Genomic DNA, 19837 nt, shown 5'->3' on the forward strand with positions numbered 1-19837 from the left:
CAGGCACTCTTTCCTGGGCACTGTGGACCAGACCCTCCTAAAATCCCTCTCCTTCCTCAACCCCAGACTCTCAGGCGCCCCATCTCTATCCTGGACACCGAGCTTGTCACCAAGGCCCAGCTGCAGCTGCTGTGCTGAGTGTGCACAGCCACCTCTGGGAAGGCTGTGCTCCCCCTGAGGACCTGGGTCCTCAGTCTCTGACTCTGGGGGGATTCGGGGCCACCTACCCACCTTCTGGCTCTACTCAACACCAGCAGCCCCTCAACATCAAGCCCTCCAGCTCACAGCACCTCAGCTCTGCAGCTCCAAAGCCACCCCAGCCTGGAACTGGGGACTCAGGGAGACTCCCTCGCTCCAACTCCAGCTGGTCCCAGCACTGCCTCTGCTGTCATCTCTGGAATCTGGTCTCTTGTCCCCAGCCCACTGCTGCCAGGGTCAGCCCTGGTACTTTCTACCTGGGTTGCTGCAACAGCTTCCCTCTGGGGGCCAAGGCCTGTTTTCAGCCTTGGGCCCATCTGCCCTCCACATTGCTGCTGGGCAAGCTGAGGCCCCACCACACCCAGCACCTTCCTGTGCCTCCAGGCCTCCCCTGCCAGTACACCCCCTCCAGCCCCTGAAGCCCTGTCAGCAGCTCAGAGCCTTTCCCCGGAGTCACCCTGCTTCCCGAGTGGACCCACGTTGCTGCTGGGCAAGCTGAGGCCCCGCCACAACCCCAGCGCCTTCCTCTGCCTCCAGACTCCCTCCCAGCACACCCTCTCCAGCTCCTGCAGTCCCACCAGCAGCTCAGAGCCTCTTCCCTGAGTCACCCTGCTTCCCGAGGGGACCTCCACCCAGGGAATGCCCTTCCAGGCTCCTCTCACTGATTCACCTTCACTCCTCAGAGGTCAGGTGCTGGGTGATAGAGGCAATGAGGTGAGCCCCTCACCTCAGGGCGCTCAGGCCCTGGGAAGGTGACGAAAAAGGGCACCCCAAGGGGTGTCCCAAACTAATAGGTGGATGACTCCAGTGGGAAGATCCAGTCTCCCCTCCCCATGGCCAATTAAATTTGGGGTGTTTTTCTTTACTTTTTTGAGGCAAGGTCTTGCTTTGTTGCTCAGGCTGGAGTGCAGTGGCACAATCACAGCTCACTGCAGCCTTGACCTCCTGGGCTCAAGCAATCCTCCTCCTTCAGCTTCCTGAGGAGGTTTTAATTAAATAAATTAAAAGCTAATTAAAAAAAATTTTTTTTTGTAGAGATGGGGTCTCACTGTTTTCCAGGCTGATCTTGAACTCCTGGACTCAAGCAATCCTCTTGCTTCAGACTCTGGAGTAGCTGGGACTACAGGTGCATGCTACTATGCCCAGCTATTTTTTTTAGTTTTTATTTTTATTTTGTAGTGATGGGGTGTGTTTCCTAGGCTGATCTTGAACTCCTGGGCTCAAGCAATCCTCCTGCCTCGGCCTCCCAAAGTGCTGAGATTATAGGTATGAGCCATCGCACTCAGCCTGGATTTTATTAAGGAAACTAGCTTAGTCACTAAACTGCACTTCTACTTCTGATTGGACCAGATTAGCACTTTGTAAACCAGGTTTTCTGGGATGCTGGTTTCCTTGAAGATGTTTCTAGCTGGTATTATCATATAGGATAGGCTGAGTTATGCTGCATTAACAAGCAAAACCCAAAAGGTTTATTTCTCATTCGTGCTGTATGTCCAGCAAATGTGGCTGGGCTTCATTTTAAGTCGTCCTCACTCCCAGACCCAGCCTGTAGCTGCCCCACCATTGGGGGATCGCTGATTGCCATGGCATGGTGAGAGAAATATGGTTCTTAAAGGTTCTCATCCAGAGTGGCACATATCTCTTCTGCTCACAATGTGTTGACCAAAGCAAGTCACATGGATGGGAGCAGGGAGATGCAATCCTCTCTTGTGCCCAAAAGAGGAGCACAAGAAATACTGTTGAATAGCATTGCCAGAGGCCACAGAAAAATCTCCAAAACCAAAAATCTCTATGACCCAATAAATTCAAGAAATACTGGGTTAAAGAGAAGGAAACCAGTATATGCACTGTGAGACTTCTCAGTCTTTATTATATACATTGTAACCATCACAGACAGCCTTTAATATATACATTTTAACTATCACAGACAGCCTTCAGTATATTATATACATTGTAACCATCACAGACAGCCTTCAATATATTATATACATTATAACCATCAGACAGCCTTTAATATATACATTATAACTATCACAGCCTTTAATATATTATGTACATTGTAACTATCACAGCCTTTAATATATTATATACATTGTAACTACCACCGCCTTTAATATAGTATACCCATTGTAACTATCACAGCCTTTAATATACACACTGTTAACTACCACAGACAGCCTTTAATATATTATATACATTGTAACTATCACAGATAGCCTTTAATATATACATTGTAACTATCGCAGACAGCCCTTTGAGGGTAAAGCATGTGACTTTGTTTTCCTCCTGTTCCCTCTGCCATCCTCCAGGGCCTCACACACAATAGGCTCTCAAATATTGCAACCATCTTGCACTCTGCAGGGCAACCTCATGGCTTATCCTTTACAAGTGGCATACTCAGAAGAATAACGAGGAAGAAAGTGTAAGAAAAGAGGGCTGTTTGGGCAAAGAAAATCTGGTTGATTCGATGTTTACAGTGTGCCAGGCCCCATGCTTGATCTCAGGTCCTCAGACCTTATGCCTTAGGCTAGCATTCCCATTTTACAGATAAGGAATTGAAGCTCAGGGAACTGAGAATGAGGGAAGGGCAGGGGCCTGGCTGGTGCTGGGTTCTGTCTCTTTCCAGGCAAGAAGGGACATGTGGACTTGAATATTTAGCTCAGGGATGTTGGAGGCCTAGGCTGTGCTATTTAAATGGAAAGGGTGTCAGGGTTTCTGGGACGGAGTAAGGGGAGAGAAGAAAAGATGCTTCTGTTATCAGGAGGGAGTGGCAACGTGACAGGATACTGAAGCTTCCTCTTTTCCTATTCTGTCTCGTTTCTTTCAATATACTTATCACAATGTGTGGCTGATATTTATTATGCCTTTTTCTTTTCTATTCTCTTTTTTGGGGCAGGGGAGCTGTTTTGCCACCAAAACCTAAGCCCATGGCCGTCTTCTTCACCGATATGACTGGTTCTCATGCAAGCACCTAGATGGCCCTCGCCCATAATTACTGGCTGCAGTTGAGTGAATAGCGGTCATTATCTAGTGTCCACCGTGTGCCCGGCCCGGGGCCGGGAGCTTTGCTTTCCGTCTCTCACAGTAGGCCCTTTTAATCCAACCCCCGAGAAGGAGACATGACCATCGTCTTCATTTTGACGATTTTGAGTGGGGGTTCCAATGACTTGAAGGAAAGGAGCCAGGGCACCAATCCGGGTTTGTGTAGCAGATGCCGGTGAGACCTGACTACTGCAGCTCGGGGGTGGCCGGACCCGGGGGCTCCCCGCTGAGTCTCGGGGCTTCACCGGCGCGTGGGGACAAGCACAGCACCCTCGGGTCGGGGGTGCCAGGAGGGCTAAGAGCAGCAGGACTTGCGTGACACCCAACAGCTGGCCTGATCTCTTTCAGGCGCCAACGCCAGACGCCAGCCTCCCAGCGGACCCTCTCGCAGACCCACCTTCACCGCGCCCTCCAGGCGCCCTCCCCACACACTCCACGCGCCAGCAGCTTCGCGGATGTCAGTGAACGCTCTTCGCTTGCGCAGTCAGAACGTCCTCCGCGGCCGTGTGAACATCCGGGTCACAGGCGCATAAGGACCAATGAGCGAAGGCATCGCGAGCCAGGGGGCGGGGAGAAGGCGGGGAATCATGGCCGCCCCCAGTGTTCCGTGTCCGGGGGTTTGTGGGAGTTGCCTTGACCTGCAGCTCCGCCACCGCGGACCCGCCTTCTGCCCTCAGCAGCAGACGCTCTGTCCCGCCCGGGCAGCTCTGCGAGGCAGCGGCTGGAGAGGGAACCATGGGGACTGTGCACGCCCGGGTAAGAGGCCCAGCGACCCGCGGGCTGCGAGGCCTCTGGGCCAGCAGGGCAGACGGGCGCCGCGGGGAGACGCTCTCGTGGCTGCGCCCAGGGTTCACCGGGAGAGAGGGTGCCGAGGGTGCCGGGCTGGGTGGAGGAGGCCGAAAAGAGGTCGCCTCGGGCCAGCGAGTCTCGCAGACCTTCGAGCAGGAACCTGATAGGAGGGACGAGACTTGCTAAAGGTCACTCGGCGAGTCCGTGGCCCAAAGGACTTGCCAACTTTCTGTGATGTCTTACACCGCAGTGAATGTGCTCTTTCTTTGCATGATTTTAAGTTTTCTCTCTTTACTGGTCACTTCCAGCCTTTCCCCGCTCAGCCGCTGCTGGAGCCATTGTAGGCTCCTAGAGCAACAAGAATCCTTTGAAGTCTTCTAACTCAAACCTATCTAGGGGTCCTCTTTTCTCCTGTCTACCGTGCAAAAGACGCAACCGCTCTCTGCCTTACTTCCTGTTTTAAAGTGGAGGTAGTAATAGTACCTACCTCGCCTGGCTTAAAAGAGAATTAAAAGACAATGCATGTGAATACTTGGGTGCCTGGCGCCTGACTAACTGTACTGGTTGCCAAACTCCTCTCGTTTATCCTAATCTTAAATAAGGGCCAGATAATGAGTTACTTCTCCAAGATCACATAGTTACTGGTTCCAAATGGCCTAAAACCTCAGATTTCCTGAGTCTCAGCCCCAACACTACTTTTCTACTGCAACTTTGATTGCTTCACTTGACCTGCATAGACGTTTTCAGTAGTTCCCCATTAACTTCCAAAAAAGTTTAGCACAGAAGTCGCAGCCTGACATCGATAATTGGACTTAACTTCCCTTTATATGTCTTTCATTCAGATCAAACACCGTTTCTCTTCTGACATCTCTTTGTGTAACTGTAATAGGTCTGTTGCTCAGTGTGCTCGATAAGTCAATACACTCAGACAGTGGGTTGCAGCAGAGAAAGAGTTTCAGTTGCAGGGCCGCTGAACGAGGTGATGGGAAAAGAGAGGAAACCTCAAATCCATCTCCTTCGGGAGTTTGGACCTCATGTTTTTGCTGAAGTGTGGAGATCCTTGATTGGTGGAAGAGTGAAGGGTGAAGTTATGGGACGGGGAGATGAGGAAACTTCTCATGCCGATTCTGTTCCTCTGTTGGGGGGAGGAGTCTTCAAACTGGTTGGCAGCATCAGTTTTGCTGGAATTCGTGATCTGAAAAACATCTAAAGCAACTCTTAAGCAAAAGCCTTATGATTCTAATTTTAGAAATCCAATCTGTAAAATCAATGGGGATGCAAATAGTATCTGTGACTTTTGGTTACGAGCAAGTAGGTCAGAGTGCAACCTGAGCTCTTCCTGCCATCTTGGCTCCTGTGGCGGCCTGCCGGGAGCAGGACTTCTGAAAGGAAATATGTCTGGAAGGCTGTGGTCCAAGGCCATTTTTGCTGGCTATAAGTGGAGTCTCCGGAACCAAAGGGAGCACACAGCTCTTCTTAAAATTGAAGGTGTTTATGCCCGAGATGAAACAAGAATTCTATTGGGGCTCATGTATACAAAGCAAAGAACAACATAGTGACTCCTGGCGGCAAATCAAACAAAGCCAGAGTAATCTGGGGAAAGGTAACTCGGGCCCACAGAAACAATGGCATGATTCGTGCCAAATTCTGAAGCAATCTTCCTGCTAAGGCTATTGGACACAGAATCCGAGTAATGCTGTACCCCTCAAGGATTTAAACTAATGAAAAGTCAATAAATCAATGTGGATTTGTGCTCTTGAAAAAAAAAAAGGCAACTTGATTAATGGTTAATTGTAACTACATTTCTTTTGAGATGGAGTCTCACTGTGTTGACCAGGCTGGAGTGCAATGGTGCAATCTCCACTCACTGCAACCTCCGCCTCCCAGGTTCAAGGGATTCTCCTGCCTCAGCCTCCCATGTAGCTGGGATTATAGGTGCACGCCACCACACCCAGCCAATTTTTGTATTTTTAGTAGAGACGGGGGTTTCACCATGTTGGCCAGGCTGGTCTTGAACTCCTGACCTCAAGTGATCATCCCGCCTCGGCCTCCCAAAGTGCTGAGATTACAGGTGTGAGCCACTGTGCCCAGCCAATTATAACTACATTTCTGTCCAGATGTCCAGAATAATTTTTTTCTTTTTTTTTTTTTTTTTTTGTTGAGACAGAGTCTCGCTCTGTGCCCAGGCTGGAGTGCAGTGGCGCGGTTTTGGCTCACTGCAAGCTCCGCCTCCCAGATTCACACCATTCTCCTGCTTCAGCCTCCTGAATAGCTGGGACCACAGGCACCTGCCACCATGCCCGGCTAATTTTTTGTATTGTTAGTAGAGACGGGGTTTCACTGTGTTAGCTAGGATGGTCTCGATCTCCTGACCTTGTGATCCGCCTGCCTCGGCCTTCCAAAGTGCTGAGATTACAGGCATGAGTCACCACGCCTGGCCTTTGTCCAGAATTCTTGTTAGCCCTGTGAGGATGGCTTTATTTGGACCGCACTATTGCACTCCATTCCCCCTCCCATCATCCGTCTTTAGCATCAAAATATTCCCATCTTTTAGAACTCCGTTCTGAAAGTTCTTTATCTCCCCCGCATTTGGATGGGCTTCCGCCTTTCCATGCCATTTCCTTTGGTGCCATTTACATTTTGGCTTGTTTTGGGTCTGTTTGCATTTTCGTCTTATCCTTTGATCCTAAATTTCTAGATGTAATGGTAGGAACTGCATCTTCTTGGCTTGCATCCCCTGTGGCATCTTGAACAAAGTAATCACTCATTATTTATTCAGCTCATATTTATTGATGGCCTGCTATGTGCCTAGCACTGTGATAGGTGCCAGGGATACAGGGAAAAAAGTATCTGCCTTTATGGAGCTCTTTTTTTTTTTTTTTTTTTTTTGAGGTGGAGTCTTTCTCTGTCGCCCAGGCTGGAGTGCAGTGGCGCCATCTCGGCTTACTGCAACCTCTGCCTCCCGGGTTCAAGTGATTCTCCTGCCTCAGCCTCTTGAGTAGCTGGGACTGCAGGCGTGTGCCATCACACCTGGCTAATTTTTGTATTTTTAGTAGAGACAGGGTTTTGCCATGTTGGCCAGGATGGTCTCAATCTCCTGACCTTGTGATCCACCCGCCTCGGCCTCCCAAAGTGCTGGGATTACAGGCATGAGCCACTGCGCCCAGCCTGTGGAGCTCTTTTTACATTAAAATTGCTGCTTCTTTGATGAGTGTTTTGAGAAAAAACGTTTTCAGTTCTTTTATTTGACCTTTTCATCCCACTAGCCAGTGTCTTTCAGACTTTTTGATCAAGACTCAAACAGTAAGAAAACATTTGCCATTTACCACCTAGTACTCATGCTTATGCCAAACAAAATTTTGTGCAATAATACTTAATATGTGTTATGTATTGTTATATTTTCAGTTTTCTTTTCTTTTTTTTTTTTTTGAGATGGAGTCTTGCTCTGTCTCTCAGGCTGGAGTGCAGTGGCGCGATCTTGGCTCACTGCAACTTCTGCCTCCTGGGTTCAAGCGATTCTCCTACCTCAGCCCCCCGAGTAGCTGGGATTACAGACAGGTGCCACTACACCCAGCTAACTTTTGTATTTTTACCTGAGATGGGGTTTCACCATGTTGGCCAGGCTGGTCCTGAACTCCTGATCTCAGGTGATCTGCCTGCCTCAGCCTCCTGAAGTGTTGGGATTACAGGCGTGAGCCACTGTGCCCAGCCTGTTGTTATATTTTCTCTTGGATTCTAGTCTATCTCACTTTAAAGATGCTGTTCATAACTCATTCAATTTATTTCATGTCCCATACCCACTGCCTTGCACATGGTGCTCAATACACACTTATTGACTGACTGGTAGACCGATCTGCTTAAAGGTTAAAGGCTACATCCAAATATTTTTTTTTTTTATATTACACACACACACACACACACACACACACACACACACACACACACTTTTTAATAGAAACAGGGTCTCACTATGTTGCCCAGGCTGGTCTCAAACTCCTGGGCTCAAGTGATCCTCCTGCCTTGGCCTCTCAAAGTGCCACTGCTAGGTACAGACATGAGCTACTGTGCCTAGCCCAAATATATATTTTAGCGGATTTTACCAAACACTCACCCCATGCCTATTATTCTAGGCATAGAATTTATGGGATGTACATTCTATGAGGGTGAGGTTCTTATAAGTGCTTGTCACATAGTAGGATCTTAATATTTGGTGAATGAATGAATATTAGTAACACAGTTACAAATATTTTGATTAAAGTATATTTACAGGGTATTAATCCTATAATGACTTTAGGGTTTAGAGATAATAGAAAAATAGATATAAGATGTATGAATAGGTATAAGAGGTTGTAACTGTGAAACTTCAATGGTGTCATCTCTTGAAGTCTGGATTTTAGATTAAAGAATACAGATGGACCTGGAAGATCTTTGGTGAACCTTGTTTCATGCTTGGAGATTTTAGAAAGTGCAGTGGAATTTTTTCAGCTTAATGGGATATAAACCTTTGCCTAGATAAAGCATTTTTGCTAGGCGTTCAGATTAAGATGAGTATGTGCACATAATCTTACTTTGTTCATATTTTTGAGAAATATAATAATTCCATTTTGAAAATATTGCACAACAAAATTGAAAGGATAGAGATGGGAAATTATCCATTCTTTGCCTAACATGATCTTCCTTACCCACAAGGACCCGGTCTTGGTCACTGCTGTGAACCCAGCACCCAGCACACAGTGGACTTTCAGTACTTATTTGTTAAATGAAAGAACGGAAAAGTCGTTCATTCCCCATTCCACAAATATTTATTGAGTACTTCCGAGGTGCCAGGGCAGATAAAAATAAGAAACAGGTCAGGCACAGTGGTTCACGCCTGTAATCCCAGCACTCTGGGAGGCCGAGGCGGGTGGATCATCTGAGGTCAGGAGTTCAAGACCAGCCTGACCAACATGGCGAAACCCCGTTTCTACTAAAAATACAATAATTAGCCAGGTGTAGTGGCACGCACCTGTAATCCCAGCTAGCTGGGAGGCCGAGACATGAGAATGGCTCGAACCCGGGAGGTGGAGGTTGCAGTGAGCCGAGATTGCGCCATTACACTCAAGCCTGGGCCACAGAGCAAGACTCTGTCTCAAAAGAAAAAAAGAAACAAAAGGGGTACCTGTGAAGGTCACAGACTTCAAGTATCAAGAGGTGTCCCTGTGAGAGAGGAACGGATTCTCCCTAAAGAAGCCAGGAATGGCTTGCAGGAGATGACATTAAGGTGGATCTTGAAGCTTCATAGGGGCAAGTTATTCTGGAAGAGGGGGCAAGGTATGCAAAAGCCTGAATGTGCGGGTGGAGCGGGTGGTGGAGATGGAAACTGGAGTAGCAGATGCAGGCCTTACGGCAGAGTTCCTTGTACCCTGCTAAGGAACCTAGATGGATGCTCTTCCTTTAGGTACTTCTGAGGATCATCAGAGGCTTTTAGGGAAGGGCCTGGAAAGGGAATATGATACTGGCAGGTCAGTTACCTTTCCGGGGAAAAGTGGATAGTAGCCCAGAGGCCCCACTGCTCCATATTTGCAGATGTTAAACACACACTTTAAAAGTGCCTAATTGTAGAGAATTCTTGGAGCAAGGAAATAGTCAGATATTGGTTCACATAGTTTTCTCCAAACTTGCTGATTTGTAAGAATCGCTTGGTGCCACACTAGACCTTCTGTGTCCATCTCTAAGAGGTGACTGGGTATCCTCGTGTGGTTAAGCATGTGTCCCGGAGACTTATGGTCAAGCAAACATAGGAACAAATAAGAATTGAATAAATAGTATATGTTAAATATGTAAGTATATATAATACAATGTATACATGAGTATATTTATTTTTATTTTTGAGATGGAGTCTTGCTCTGTCACCTAGGCTAGAGTGCAGTGGAGTGATCTTAGCTCACTGCAACCTCTGTCTCCTGGGTTCAAGCGATTCTCCTGCCTTACCCTTCCAAGTAGTTGGGACTGCAGGCACACACCACCACACCTGGCTAAGTTTTGTATTTGTTTAGTAGAGATGGAGTTTCACCATGTTGGCCAGGCTGGTCTCAAACTACTGACCTAAAGTGATCTGACCGCCTTGGTCTCCCAAAGTTCTGGGATTACAGGTGTGAGTCACTGTGCCTGGCCTATTATTTTAAAATAGAGACAAGACTTCATTATGTTGCCTAGCGTGATCTTGAACTCTGGGGCTCAAGCAATCCTCCCGTCTGGGCCTCTCAGAGTGCTGGGATTACAGGTGTGACCCACCATACTTGACCTTTCTTTATGTTTTATTTTTACTATTATTACTATTTTTAGTAGAGATGAAGTCTTCTATATTGCCCAGGCTGGTCTCAAACTCCTAGGCTCAAGTGATTGTGTGTGTGTGTGTGTGTGTGTATGTAATATTATGTTTATGTAGATGTTTCTCAACTATAACCCAATAAACTCATCGTAAGTTGAAATGTAAGTTGAAAATGCATCTAATACACATATCCGACAGAACATCATAGCTTAGCCTAGCCTACTTTAAACGTGCTCACGACACTTACATTAGCCTACAGTTGGGCAAAATCATCTAACACAAAGCCTATTTTAGAATAAAGTGTTGAAGATCTCATGTAGTTTCTCGAGTACTGTAAGTGAAAATCAGAATGGCTGTGTGGGTGCTCGGAGTGCAGTTCCTCCTGAACGCATATCACTTTGGCATCATTGTAAAGTCAAAAAACTGTAAGTTGAAGCATTGTAAGTCAGAGACTGTCTGTCTTAACTATATATAGATATATATAGAGAGATAGATAAATAGATAGATACAATGTCCTCCTGGAAATATTAGATGAGACACAGCCTACGGAATGCTCATTCAGAAGTTGCTTTAATATTTTGAGGTAATATCAATTCAGATTGTAGAAAGAGATGCTTTCGAGTCCATTTTATGAGCATATGCCGTTCCCTTTAATGTGAATGAGACTTTCTGAAATGAAAAAACCTGTCAGGGTCTACATAAAATGTTTTCTTAGTAATCTGGTTTGTCAAGGTAGCTATCCTAACATGTGTACAATTTTAATTCTAAAAATTAGGATGCTTTCTATAACAACAGGAGAGCAAATTATTTTCCTTTTTTTCCCCTGATAAATGCCTTTGTGGCATTTTATTTTTAAATGATTTTTTAATTTCCGTCGGGCCTCAGATGTCCAGAATTAGGTTGGTCATAATCCTTCATTCATGACATGTCATCATGGATGTGTGCATGACCCTTTTGGTTAATTTTTTTTTTAGAGATGGGGTCTTGCCGTGTTGTCCAGGCTAGTCTCAAGCTGCTAGCCTCAAGTGATCCTTTCTCCTTGGCCTCCCAGAGTGCTGGGATTAAGGCATGAGCCGCCACACTCCCCCTGCCCTTCCCTGTTAATTAGTTTTTATCTTTTATTTAGTGACCACCAGTGAGTTAACCACCAAGCCAAGAACTTGCTCATTAGCAATAGCTGACGGCACCTTTGTACTCCCTGGTCCCTATTCCTGCCCCTACCTCTACTTGAAGGGAACAACTACTGAATTTTCTGCAGCACCATCTAAAGACAAAACTCAAAGGTAAGTGTGTGTATATATGTGACAAAGTCATTTATCTGTGGTCGCTCCCTCACTTTCAGAGTTTGGAGCCTCTTCCATCAAGTGGACCTGATTTTGGAGGATTAGGAGAAGAAGCTGAATTTGTTGAAGTTGAGCCTGAAGCTAAACAGGAAATTCTTGAAAACAAAGATGTGAGTTTTCTGTTGAAGGTCTTGATAGAATTGTTAGTAGAAACATTCACTTCCGTACACCACTAGGGAGATGTAAAGGAATTAACCTGTTTCCGTGCCTTTATCAGAAGAGTTTGTAACCACCTACAACTAGAAAAACTGATGACTCTTAGAAAAACAGTTTCTATTTTTAAAGAAGTCGCTCTTCCTTGGTGATTTTTATGTGGGAGGTTTAGACAAACACACTTTTGTATTTATGACAAAAACCAAAAATATATCAAGGACAAACTCAAACTATACTTAAATTTATATTTCCATTCCCTACTCCCAGAAAAAAGACTGTGGGTCTCAAATGAAACTTTTCCTAAATTTATTACCTTTGAAATTTGAATACACTTTTCCAGTTCTTGACGAGTTTACTCTCTAGCGAGACTGAGAGGTGAGGGCCAGTTTGAGTCAGCATTTATTGTGCCACCTGAAATCCCTGCGGGGTCTTTAGAGGATGCATACGGTTTTGTTTTGTTTTTTTTATTTTTAAAATTTTTTTTGAGATGAAGTCTCACTCTGTCACCCAGGCTGGAGTTCAGCGGCACAATCTTGGCTCATTGCAACCTCTGTCTCTTGGGTTCAAGTGTTTCTCCTGCCTCAGCCTCCAGAGTAACTGGGACTATAGGCATGCACCACCACACCCGGCTAATTTTTCTGCGCATAGTTATTAAGTCAGGGGTCATGGCCAGCATTCATTCACAGGCCAGTGCTCAGCGTGCCTGTTAGGAAGGACAGAGGGGTTGTCTGTGGCCTGCCCGGGTTTAGGGCTCACCTGGTCCTGGGTCATCTGGCTGGAAAGGATTTGTAGCTCTTGTTCACAGAAAGTACATACCGAGCAAAGGGGAAGTCACAGTGACCGGTTTTTTGAAAAGATGTGAAAGATAGTAAAGTCCAGAAGTAAGAAGTGTGGGTTATTAAACTTGAAGAAAACCTTGACACTAATTAAACCTTGACGTTGTCTTTAGTCTTGACACCTAATCTGTTGGCCTCGTGTCATCCTAATACTGTCCCTGTGTGACTTTTAGGTGCTTGTTCAACATGTTCATTTTGATGGACTTGGAAGGACTAAAGATGATGTCATCATTTGTGAAATTGGAGATGTTTTCAAGGCCAAAAACCTAATTGAGGTAGGTGTGGTCTCTACATGGTGTGCTTTCCCAGTCTCTTCTGAAGAACTCGTAAATGTCCCCGTGTGAAACCACAGAGCACCCTGCGCCCGGCCTCTGTGCCGGAGATCTGGCTCCTACCCCACAGGGAGCCTTGGCACCCCCAAGCTGAACCCCCCGAGTTCCCGTGGTGCCTCCTACAGACTCCATGTATTCGCATTTGCCTTTTCCTCCTGTCTCTTATCCTGGAGAAAGAAGTGTCTCCTCTTGCGTTCCTCATAACTCTGCCAGCGCTGTAATGCGAGCCAATGGGGTTAGTGCACAGCCGTTCCCAGGCACCGCGCTGAGTTCCTGAGAGTGTACTCTCCCTTGCCAACCCCGTGGGGTGGGCGCTTATCTGGGACACACTCCCTGTCTCCTCAGGCCCTGGCTCTGTCTGTGGAGCAGTCTCCTTCCTGCACTGCACCCCGTTTCTCATCTCCACTGTGGGTGGTTTCCTCTGCCTTTCTGCCCATGGGACCATATTGAACATGCCCAGACAGAGGTCACCAGCAACTTCTTCGTGGCCAGGTCCAGCTGGCTCCTTTGTCTTCATTTCACTTGACCTTGCAGCAGCAGCAGTGTTTGGCACTGTGGACCATTCCCACTTAAAAAAAATTGAAAAAGAAAAAGAATCTTTTTTCAATTTTTTTAGATAGGGTCTTGCTCTGTTGCCCAGGCTGGAGTGCAGTGACACAATCTCAGCTCACTGCAACCTCTGCCTCCCAAGTTCAAAGGATTCTCACACCTCAGCCTCCCAAGTAGCTGGGATTACAGGTGTGCGCCACCACACCTGGCTAATTTTGTTGTATTTTTAGTAGAGATGGGGCTTTGTCACGTTGGCCAGGCTGGTCTTCAACTCCTGGCCTCAAGTGGTCCACCTGCCTCGGCCTGCCAAAATGCTGAGATTACAGCCATGAGCCACCGTGCCTGGCCAAATTTGTATTTTTAAAAAATTAAAGTAACATGTAAGCACAGTAAGAAGGAAGCATAGAAAATCAAATGGTACAGAAGGGTATTGAAATGAAAAGGACAATTTTCCCTACCCCGGCCAATCCCAGTCTGCTCTCCAGAGGTAACGTGGCTGACAGTTTCCTAGATATGTTGTACGAGTGTATAAACATGTATGTTCCTTAAACAGTAATGCCATTCTCTACATTTTTTTTTCTTTTCTGACATAAATTATGGAGATCTTTTCACATCAGTACATACCAGTCTGTTGGCCGTGTGGTACCTCGTTGTACACACTTTCTAACTTTTTAAAATTTTTTTTTCTGAGATAGGGTCTTGCTCTGGTGCAAGTCCTGCTCAGGCTGGAGTCCAGTGGCGTGAACACAGCTCACTGCAGCCTAAACCTCTTGGGTTCAAGCAATCCTCCCACCTCAGCCTCCTGAGTAGCCAGGACTGCAGGCACACATCACCATGCCTAGCTAATTTTTAAAATTTTTCTGTAGAGACGGGGTTTTGCCATGTTGTCCAGGCTGATCTCGAACTCCTGGCACAAGTGGTCCTCCCAACTTGGCTTTCCAAAGTGCTGGGATTACAGCATGAGCCACCTCACCCGGCCCTCTACATTTTATTATAAACAGTTCTCCATTGATGGGCATTTAAATTAATTTTCACTCTTACAAACAATGCTGTACTAAACATCTTAGTGTGTCTTTGTGTACATTGACTGTGTTTTAGGATAAATTCCTGGAAGTGGGATTCCTGGGTCAAATTGTGTGCACTCTGCAGTGTTCACTGATGCAGCCGTATTGCTCTGCAAAGAGATTGCACAAGTCCACTGTCTTTTTTTTTTTTTGAGACGGAGTTTCGCTCTTGTTGCCCAGGCTGGAGTGCAATGGCGCAATCTTGGCTCACTGCAACCTCCGTCTCCTGGGTTCAAGTGATTCTCCTGCTTCAGCCTCCTGAGTAGCTGGGATTACAGGTGCACACCACCACGCCTGGCTAATTTTTTGTATTGCTGTAGAGATGGGGTTTCACCATGGCCAGGCTCGATTTGAACTCCTGACCTCAGGTAATCCACCTGCCTCGGCCTCCCAGAGTGCTGGGATTACAGGTGTGAGCCACTGCACCCGGCCCTCAAGTCCACTCTCTTACAGCAGTCCGTGAGACGGTCTCTTTCCCAAAATTGGGTTTTATCACAATTTTTAAATTCTTGCCATCTTGTTAGAAGAAAAATGCCATCTCATTGTTTTAAATTGCATTTATTTAATTATGAATGAGATCCAGCATTTTTTTTTTTTTCTGTTTAGTGTTCATTCATATCTCTCTTGTGAATTAACTTGGTGTCTTCTGTCTTCCATTGGGTCATTTGGCTTTTGTTGATTTGCAATAGCTCTTTGCATATTGAAGAAATGATCGCTTTGTAGCCTCAGCTGAATGTATCTGTCCTGCTTTGTTATTTGCCTTTTGAATGTGTCTGTCCCTCTTCTTGCGCTTGCCTCTTCCCTGGGCTTTGGTGACCATTTTCCTGGGTTGCTTTTTCCGTCTCATCACAGTCATTCTCAGGCTCCGTTGTCAGCTCCTTTTCCCTGTGAGCATCCTTAAGTGTTGCTTTTCCACAAGGATCAGTCTCCTGGGTGATCTCATCCACATCCCAGGTTTCAGTTACAGCCTGAATGCGGAGGGCTCCCCATGCTGTCTTTCTAGCCAGCTCCTCTGTGTTGAGCTGTAGCCCTGACTATGCAACTGCCAACTCAACGTTTCCTCATGGCATTGCCACAGCCGTCTCTAGCTCCATGGGGCTGAGATCTGAAGTCGTCCCTTTTCCATCCGTCTGCCCTGCCTGTCTTCCCATCTCTATTCCTGACTTCTCTAATGGTGTTCAGCGCTAGCCCAGTGCTAAGCGCCGAGCTGCAGTTTCAGTAGCTTCTTTCTTAGCCTCTTTCTTCTTCTCATGCACTCTACGTAGGCAGTGGCAGTGTCCTCTGACCCCTGCCTGTGAAATGTCTCCAGGGTCTGTCCTCCCCTCCAATACCATGGCCTGCACTGGGCCTGCCTTCACCCTAGCCCCTGAGGCTGCTGCCAGAGCACCCCCTGCATCCTTCACCTGCAGGCTTCTCCCATCTGGGCAGAATACCGCATTCGTCTGTGTGATCCGTTCTTTCTCACAAGGAAATGTGATCCTTTCTGTCTCCTGCTGACAGTTCTACAGTGACTCCCTTTCACCTGCAGGGTGGAATCTCAACTTTCCTTATCACACGAGGGCCTTTCCTTCTCTGTGTCCTCAGCACTCACTGCCTTACCTTCCTTCTACCTGTCCTTCCAATGAGAATGGACTCTGTGCATTAGAAGGAACTGCTGTTGACAACAAAGAAAGGACACAAAGTTGAACATTTCTAACAGTGGTTAGAGATGGTTAGAAAGGCCGGGCGTGGTGGTTCATGCCTGTAATCCCAGCACTTTGGGAGGCCGAGGCAGGTGGATCATCTGAGGTCAGGAGTTCGAGACCAGCCTGGCCAACATGGTGAAATCCTATGTCTACTAAACATATAAAAAAAAAATTCGCTTGGCGTGGTGGTCTGTGCCTGCAATCCCAGCTACTCAGAAGGCCGAGGCAGGAGAATGGCTTGAACCTGGGAGGCAGAGGTTGCAGTGAGCCGAGATTGCACCGTTGCACTCCAGCCTGGGTGGCAGAGCAAAACTCTGTCTCAAAAAAAAAAAAAAAGAAAAAAGAAAAAAAAAAAAAAGAAAGTAAAGAAATGAATAGAAAATTGAAACACCACAAGAAGATGTGCGTTTCTTCCTCAAAGGGAGAGCTGAAAAAAAAAATGAAAAGGTGTGCAGACACACGTGTCTTTCTTTTGCCAGACATAACCACTGTTCACGATTGTGATCTCTTCCAGCACAACGTTCTAGGCTGTGTGTTAGGTTTGTGTATCTGCGTTAATCTTGTTGTTTATACGAAGGGGATTATATGTTGCACACTCTTGGTGCCAAGGCTTGGTTTTGCACTTGTGAATGGGCATTTTTGTTGCCCCTGTGGTGCTTTTCCCTTCTGTCATGTGGCTGGTCTTGGTAGTGCTCTCTGCTCAGTGATCTGACTTAGCACCGAATGGTAAACTACAGCCTCGCCGTGTGGCTGCCATTTGCTGTTTCTGTATCGTAGAAGAATGTATTTCTTGTTTTTTTTCCCCCATTTTATAGGTAATGCGGAAATCTCATGAAGCCCGTGAAAAATTGCTCCGTCTTGGAATTTTTAGACAAGTGGATGTTTTGATTGACACATGTCAAGGTACATATTGTGGTGTAGTATCTTTATAATTCCCTTTCTGTCCATCAGAGAAAAGCTGTTTTTGTGGCCAGATGCAGATCTGGGCAGCAGAGCACCGCTCCCTGCTGTGTAGAACCTGAAAGTTGATCAAACAGGTAGTCCTTGAGTTAGCAGTCTCAGGGAAGGGATTGGATTTTTTGTTTGTTTTTGGAGAGGGGTCTTGCTGTATTGCCCAGGCTGGTCTGGAACTCCTGTGCTCAAGCGATCTTCCTGCCTCAGCCTCCTGAGTAGCTGGGCTTACAGTTGCGGGCCTGGATTTTTGTATGAGGCCGGGGAGGAATGGTGAACTTTGAAGATACTGTTGTGTAAAGCCCTGGACTGCATGGGGGCCTGAGAGTGACTCTGAAGGAGGGGGCCAGGCTTCGTTCACATAGCCCAGCCCAGCACTGTGCAGACCCCATCTCAGTGTAGGCTTTAAAAAGACGAGGGAATCCAATTTCCATTTTAGTTTTTGCCCATTTTCTTGTTGCTGTGTGATACTGGGCACGTCTCTCAACATTTATTCTTTGGCTAGTGAGCACCTGCTTCGAGGCCAGCCCTGTGCAGGCCCCAGAGGGAGACACAGGGCGTGGTCTCCTCCTGATGGGCTTCGGTCATAGCAGCACACAGGGCGTGGTCTCCTCCTGAAGGGGCTTCGGTCAGTGGGGCTGGGTTGGGGGCAGACCAGTAAGTGATGGCAGCACAGTCGCTATGTTGTGCTGTAAGAGGCTGAGGGAGGAGACAGTTCACCTGGCCAGGGCATGAGAAGGGGATCAGAGAGGGTGTCCCTGAAGGGGCGATGTCTGAGCTGAGACCTAGAAGATGCATCTGAGCGAGTATGGGGAGAAAGGCTGGTAGTGAGGTGGGGTGAAGAATGTTCTGGGGACAGAGATAGCACTTATCAGGCCCACGCCAGGGGAGAGTGGCTCACTGGGTGGACCGCAAGTGTAGGAAGAGCTGGAGTGCAGGTTGGGGGAATGGAGTGCTGGAAGACAAGGAAGAAAAGCCGTCAGGAGCCCAGACCATGGTGGGCCTAACATGGCGCGGTAGAGTTCCCACTTTAGTCAGAATTCAGCAGACACCATTGAAAAATAAAATTTGGAATGAATCTGTGAATGAGTAACTCTTCAGAATTGAATGGGGGGTAATTTTGAGAAGGCCTAGATAAGACAATATAGGAAAATGCTTGCAAAAAATAAGGTGCTAGGTAAACTAAGGACATTTTCATTATTTGGAGTATAGTTTCAGCCAACACTAACAAACCTAAAAGAACAGTGGCTTAGACAAGAGAGAAGTCTCCATCTCTCCACACAGCTGGGAGACTGCCAAGGGCTGGTGTGGTGCTGTGTTCCCTGAGGTCACCTTGGGCTGGCGTGGTTTCCTGTGGTTCCCTGGGGTCACCTTGGGCTAGTGTGGTGCCTTGTTCTCTGAAGTCACCTTGGGCTAGTGTGGTTTCCTGAGGTCACCTTGGGCTGGTGTGGTGCTTCGTTCCCTGAAGTCACCCTGGGCTGGTGTAGTTTCCCCCCGTGGTGTCTTGTTGCTTTGTCATCCCTAGGGTCCCTGAGTCCCTCTGATGGCTGAGCACCGTGTCCTCATTCCAGTATTGGAGGAGCACAGGAGGTTGAGAGGGCTTACCCCTCCCTTTAAGCACCTGTCCTAGGTGTTGTACACGGCACTGCTCTCATCCCATTGGCCAGGACTTAATCACTTGGCCACACCTAGGTGCAGGGGAGGCTGGGAAGTCACTGGACTTGAGTTAATAGTTGGTGTGTGGGTTTATCAGTTGTGACAAATGTACCACACATGCGAGGTGTTAGTAAGTGTGTGTCGGGGTAAGGAGAGGTTCATGGAAACTCTTTGTACTTTTGTAGTTTGTACAAAAACTTTGTACTTTCTGCTTTATCTTTTTTTTTTACCTGCAACCCACTGTTGCTGGCTTCAATTCTTTATCTTTCTGTGCTCCTAAAGCTGCTCTAAGAAATAAAGTCCACTAAATAAAAAATAAAATAAAATAAAAAATAAAAAAAGAAAAAGAAAGAAAAGATGGTGCCAGGCGGGGTGGCTCACGCCTGTAATCCCAGCACTTTGGGAGGCCAGGGCGGGTGGATCATGAGGTCAGGAGTTCGAGACCAGCCTGGTCAGCATGGTGAAACCCCGTCTCTACTAAAAATACAAAAAATATTGGCAGAGTGTGGCGGCGGGTGCCTGTCATCCCAGCTACTCGGAAGGCTGAGGCAGGAGAATTGCTTGAACCTGGGAGGTGGAGGTTGCGGTGAGCTGAGATCATCCGACTGCACTCCAGCCTGGGTGACAGAATGAGGCTCCATCTCAGAAAAAAAGAAAAGACAGTACTGAGGCTCCACCCTAGAACTGTTGGACCTGAGTTCCTAGAGCGGTGCCTGAGCATCAGCATATTTTGACAGTTGCCCAGATGCGTCTAGATGTCCAGCCAGGGCTGAGCACCCCTGTGTACAAGGCAGGAGTCACCTTTCCTTCCTGTGAGAGGCCACTCATTCCTACAGAGCCCAGCCCGCTCTGCACAAGGCACCCCAGGGCCATGGTGGGTCACGAGGTGGCTGCTTCCAGCTCAGACCCAAATCATACCTGGTGCAGGG

General features: G+C 47.1%; 1 protein-coding gene and 1 pseudogene across 3 annotated transcripts in view; both read left to right on the top strand.

The window, feature by feature from the left end:
* The first annotated feature begins 1378 nt into the window (after positions 1-1378).
* SAMM50 (SAMM50 sorting and assembly machinery component) overlaps positions 1379-19837 on the top strand; it is a 44074-nt gene continuing 25615 nt past the window's right edge. Inside the window, exons 1-4 of one of the 3 annotated variants that reach the window (XM_003812407.6) lie at positions 1379-3996; positions 11682-11792; positions 12845-12946; positions 17117-17204. In XM_003812407.6, the coding sequence (XP_003812455.1) occupies positions 3976-3996; positions 11682-11792; positions 12845-12946; positions 17117-17204 (322 nt within the window). In that variant the 5' untranslated portion in view covers positions 1379-3975. Of the gene's footprint in view, positions 3997-11465; positions 11623-11681; positions 11793-12844; positions 12947-17116; positions 17205-19837 lie in introns of all 3 variants that reach the window. The other 2 variants (XM_063603133.1, XM_034948615.2) reach the window with 2 other exon arrangements.
* On the top strand, positions 4124-7891 carry LOC117977411 (large ribosomal subunit protein eL33-like; annotated as a pseudogene).

This window comes from Pan paniscus, chromosome 23, assembly GCF_029289425.2.
Source record: "Pan paniscus chromosome 23, NHGRI_mPanPan1-v2.0_pri, whole genome shotgun sequence".
Taxonomy (NCBI): Eukaryota; Metazoa; Chordata; class Mammalia; order Primates; family Hominidae; genus Pan; species Pan paniscus.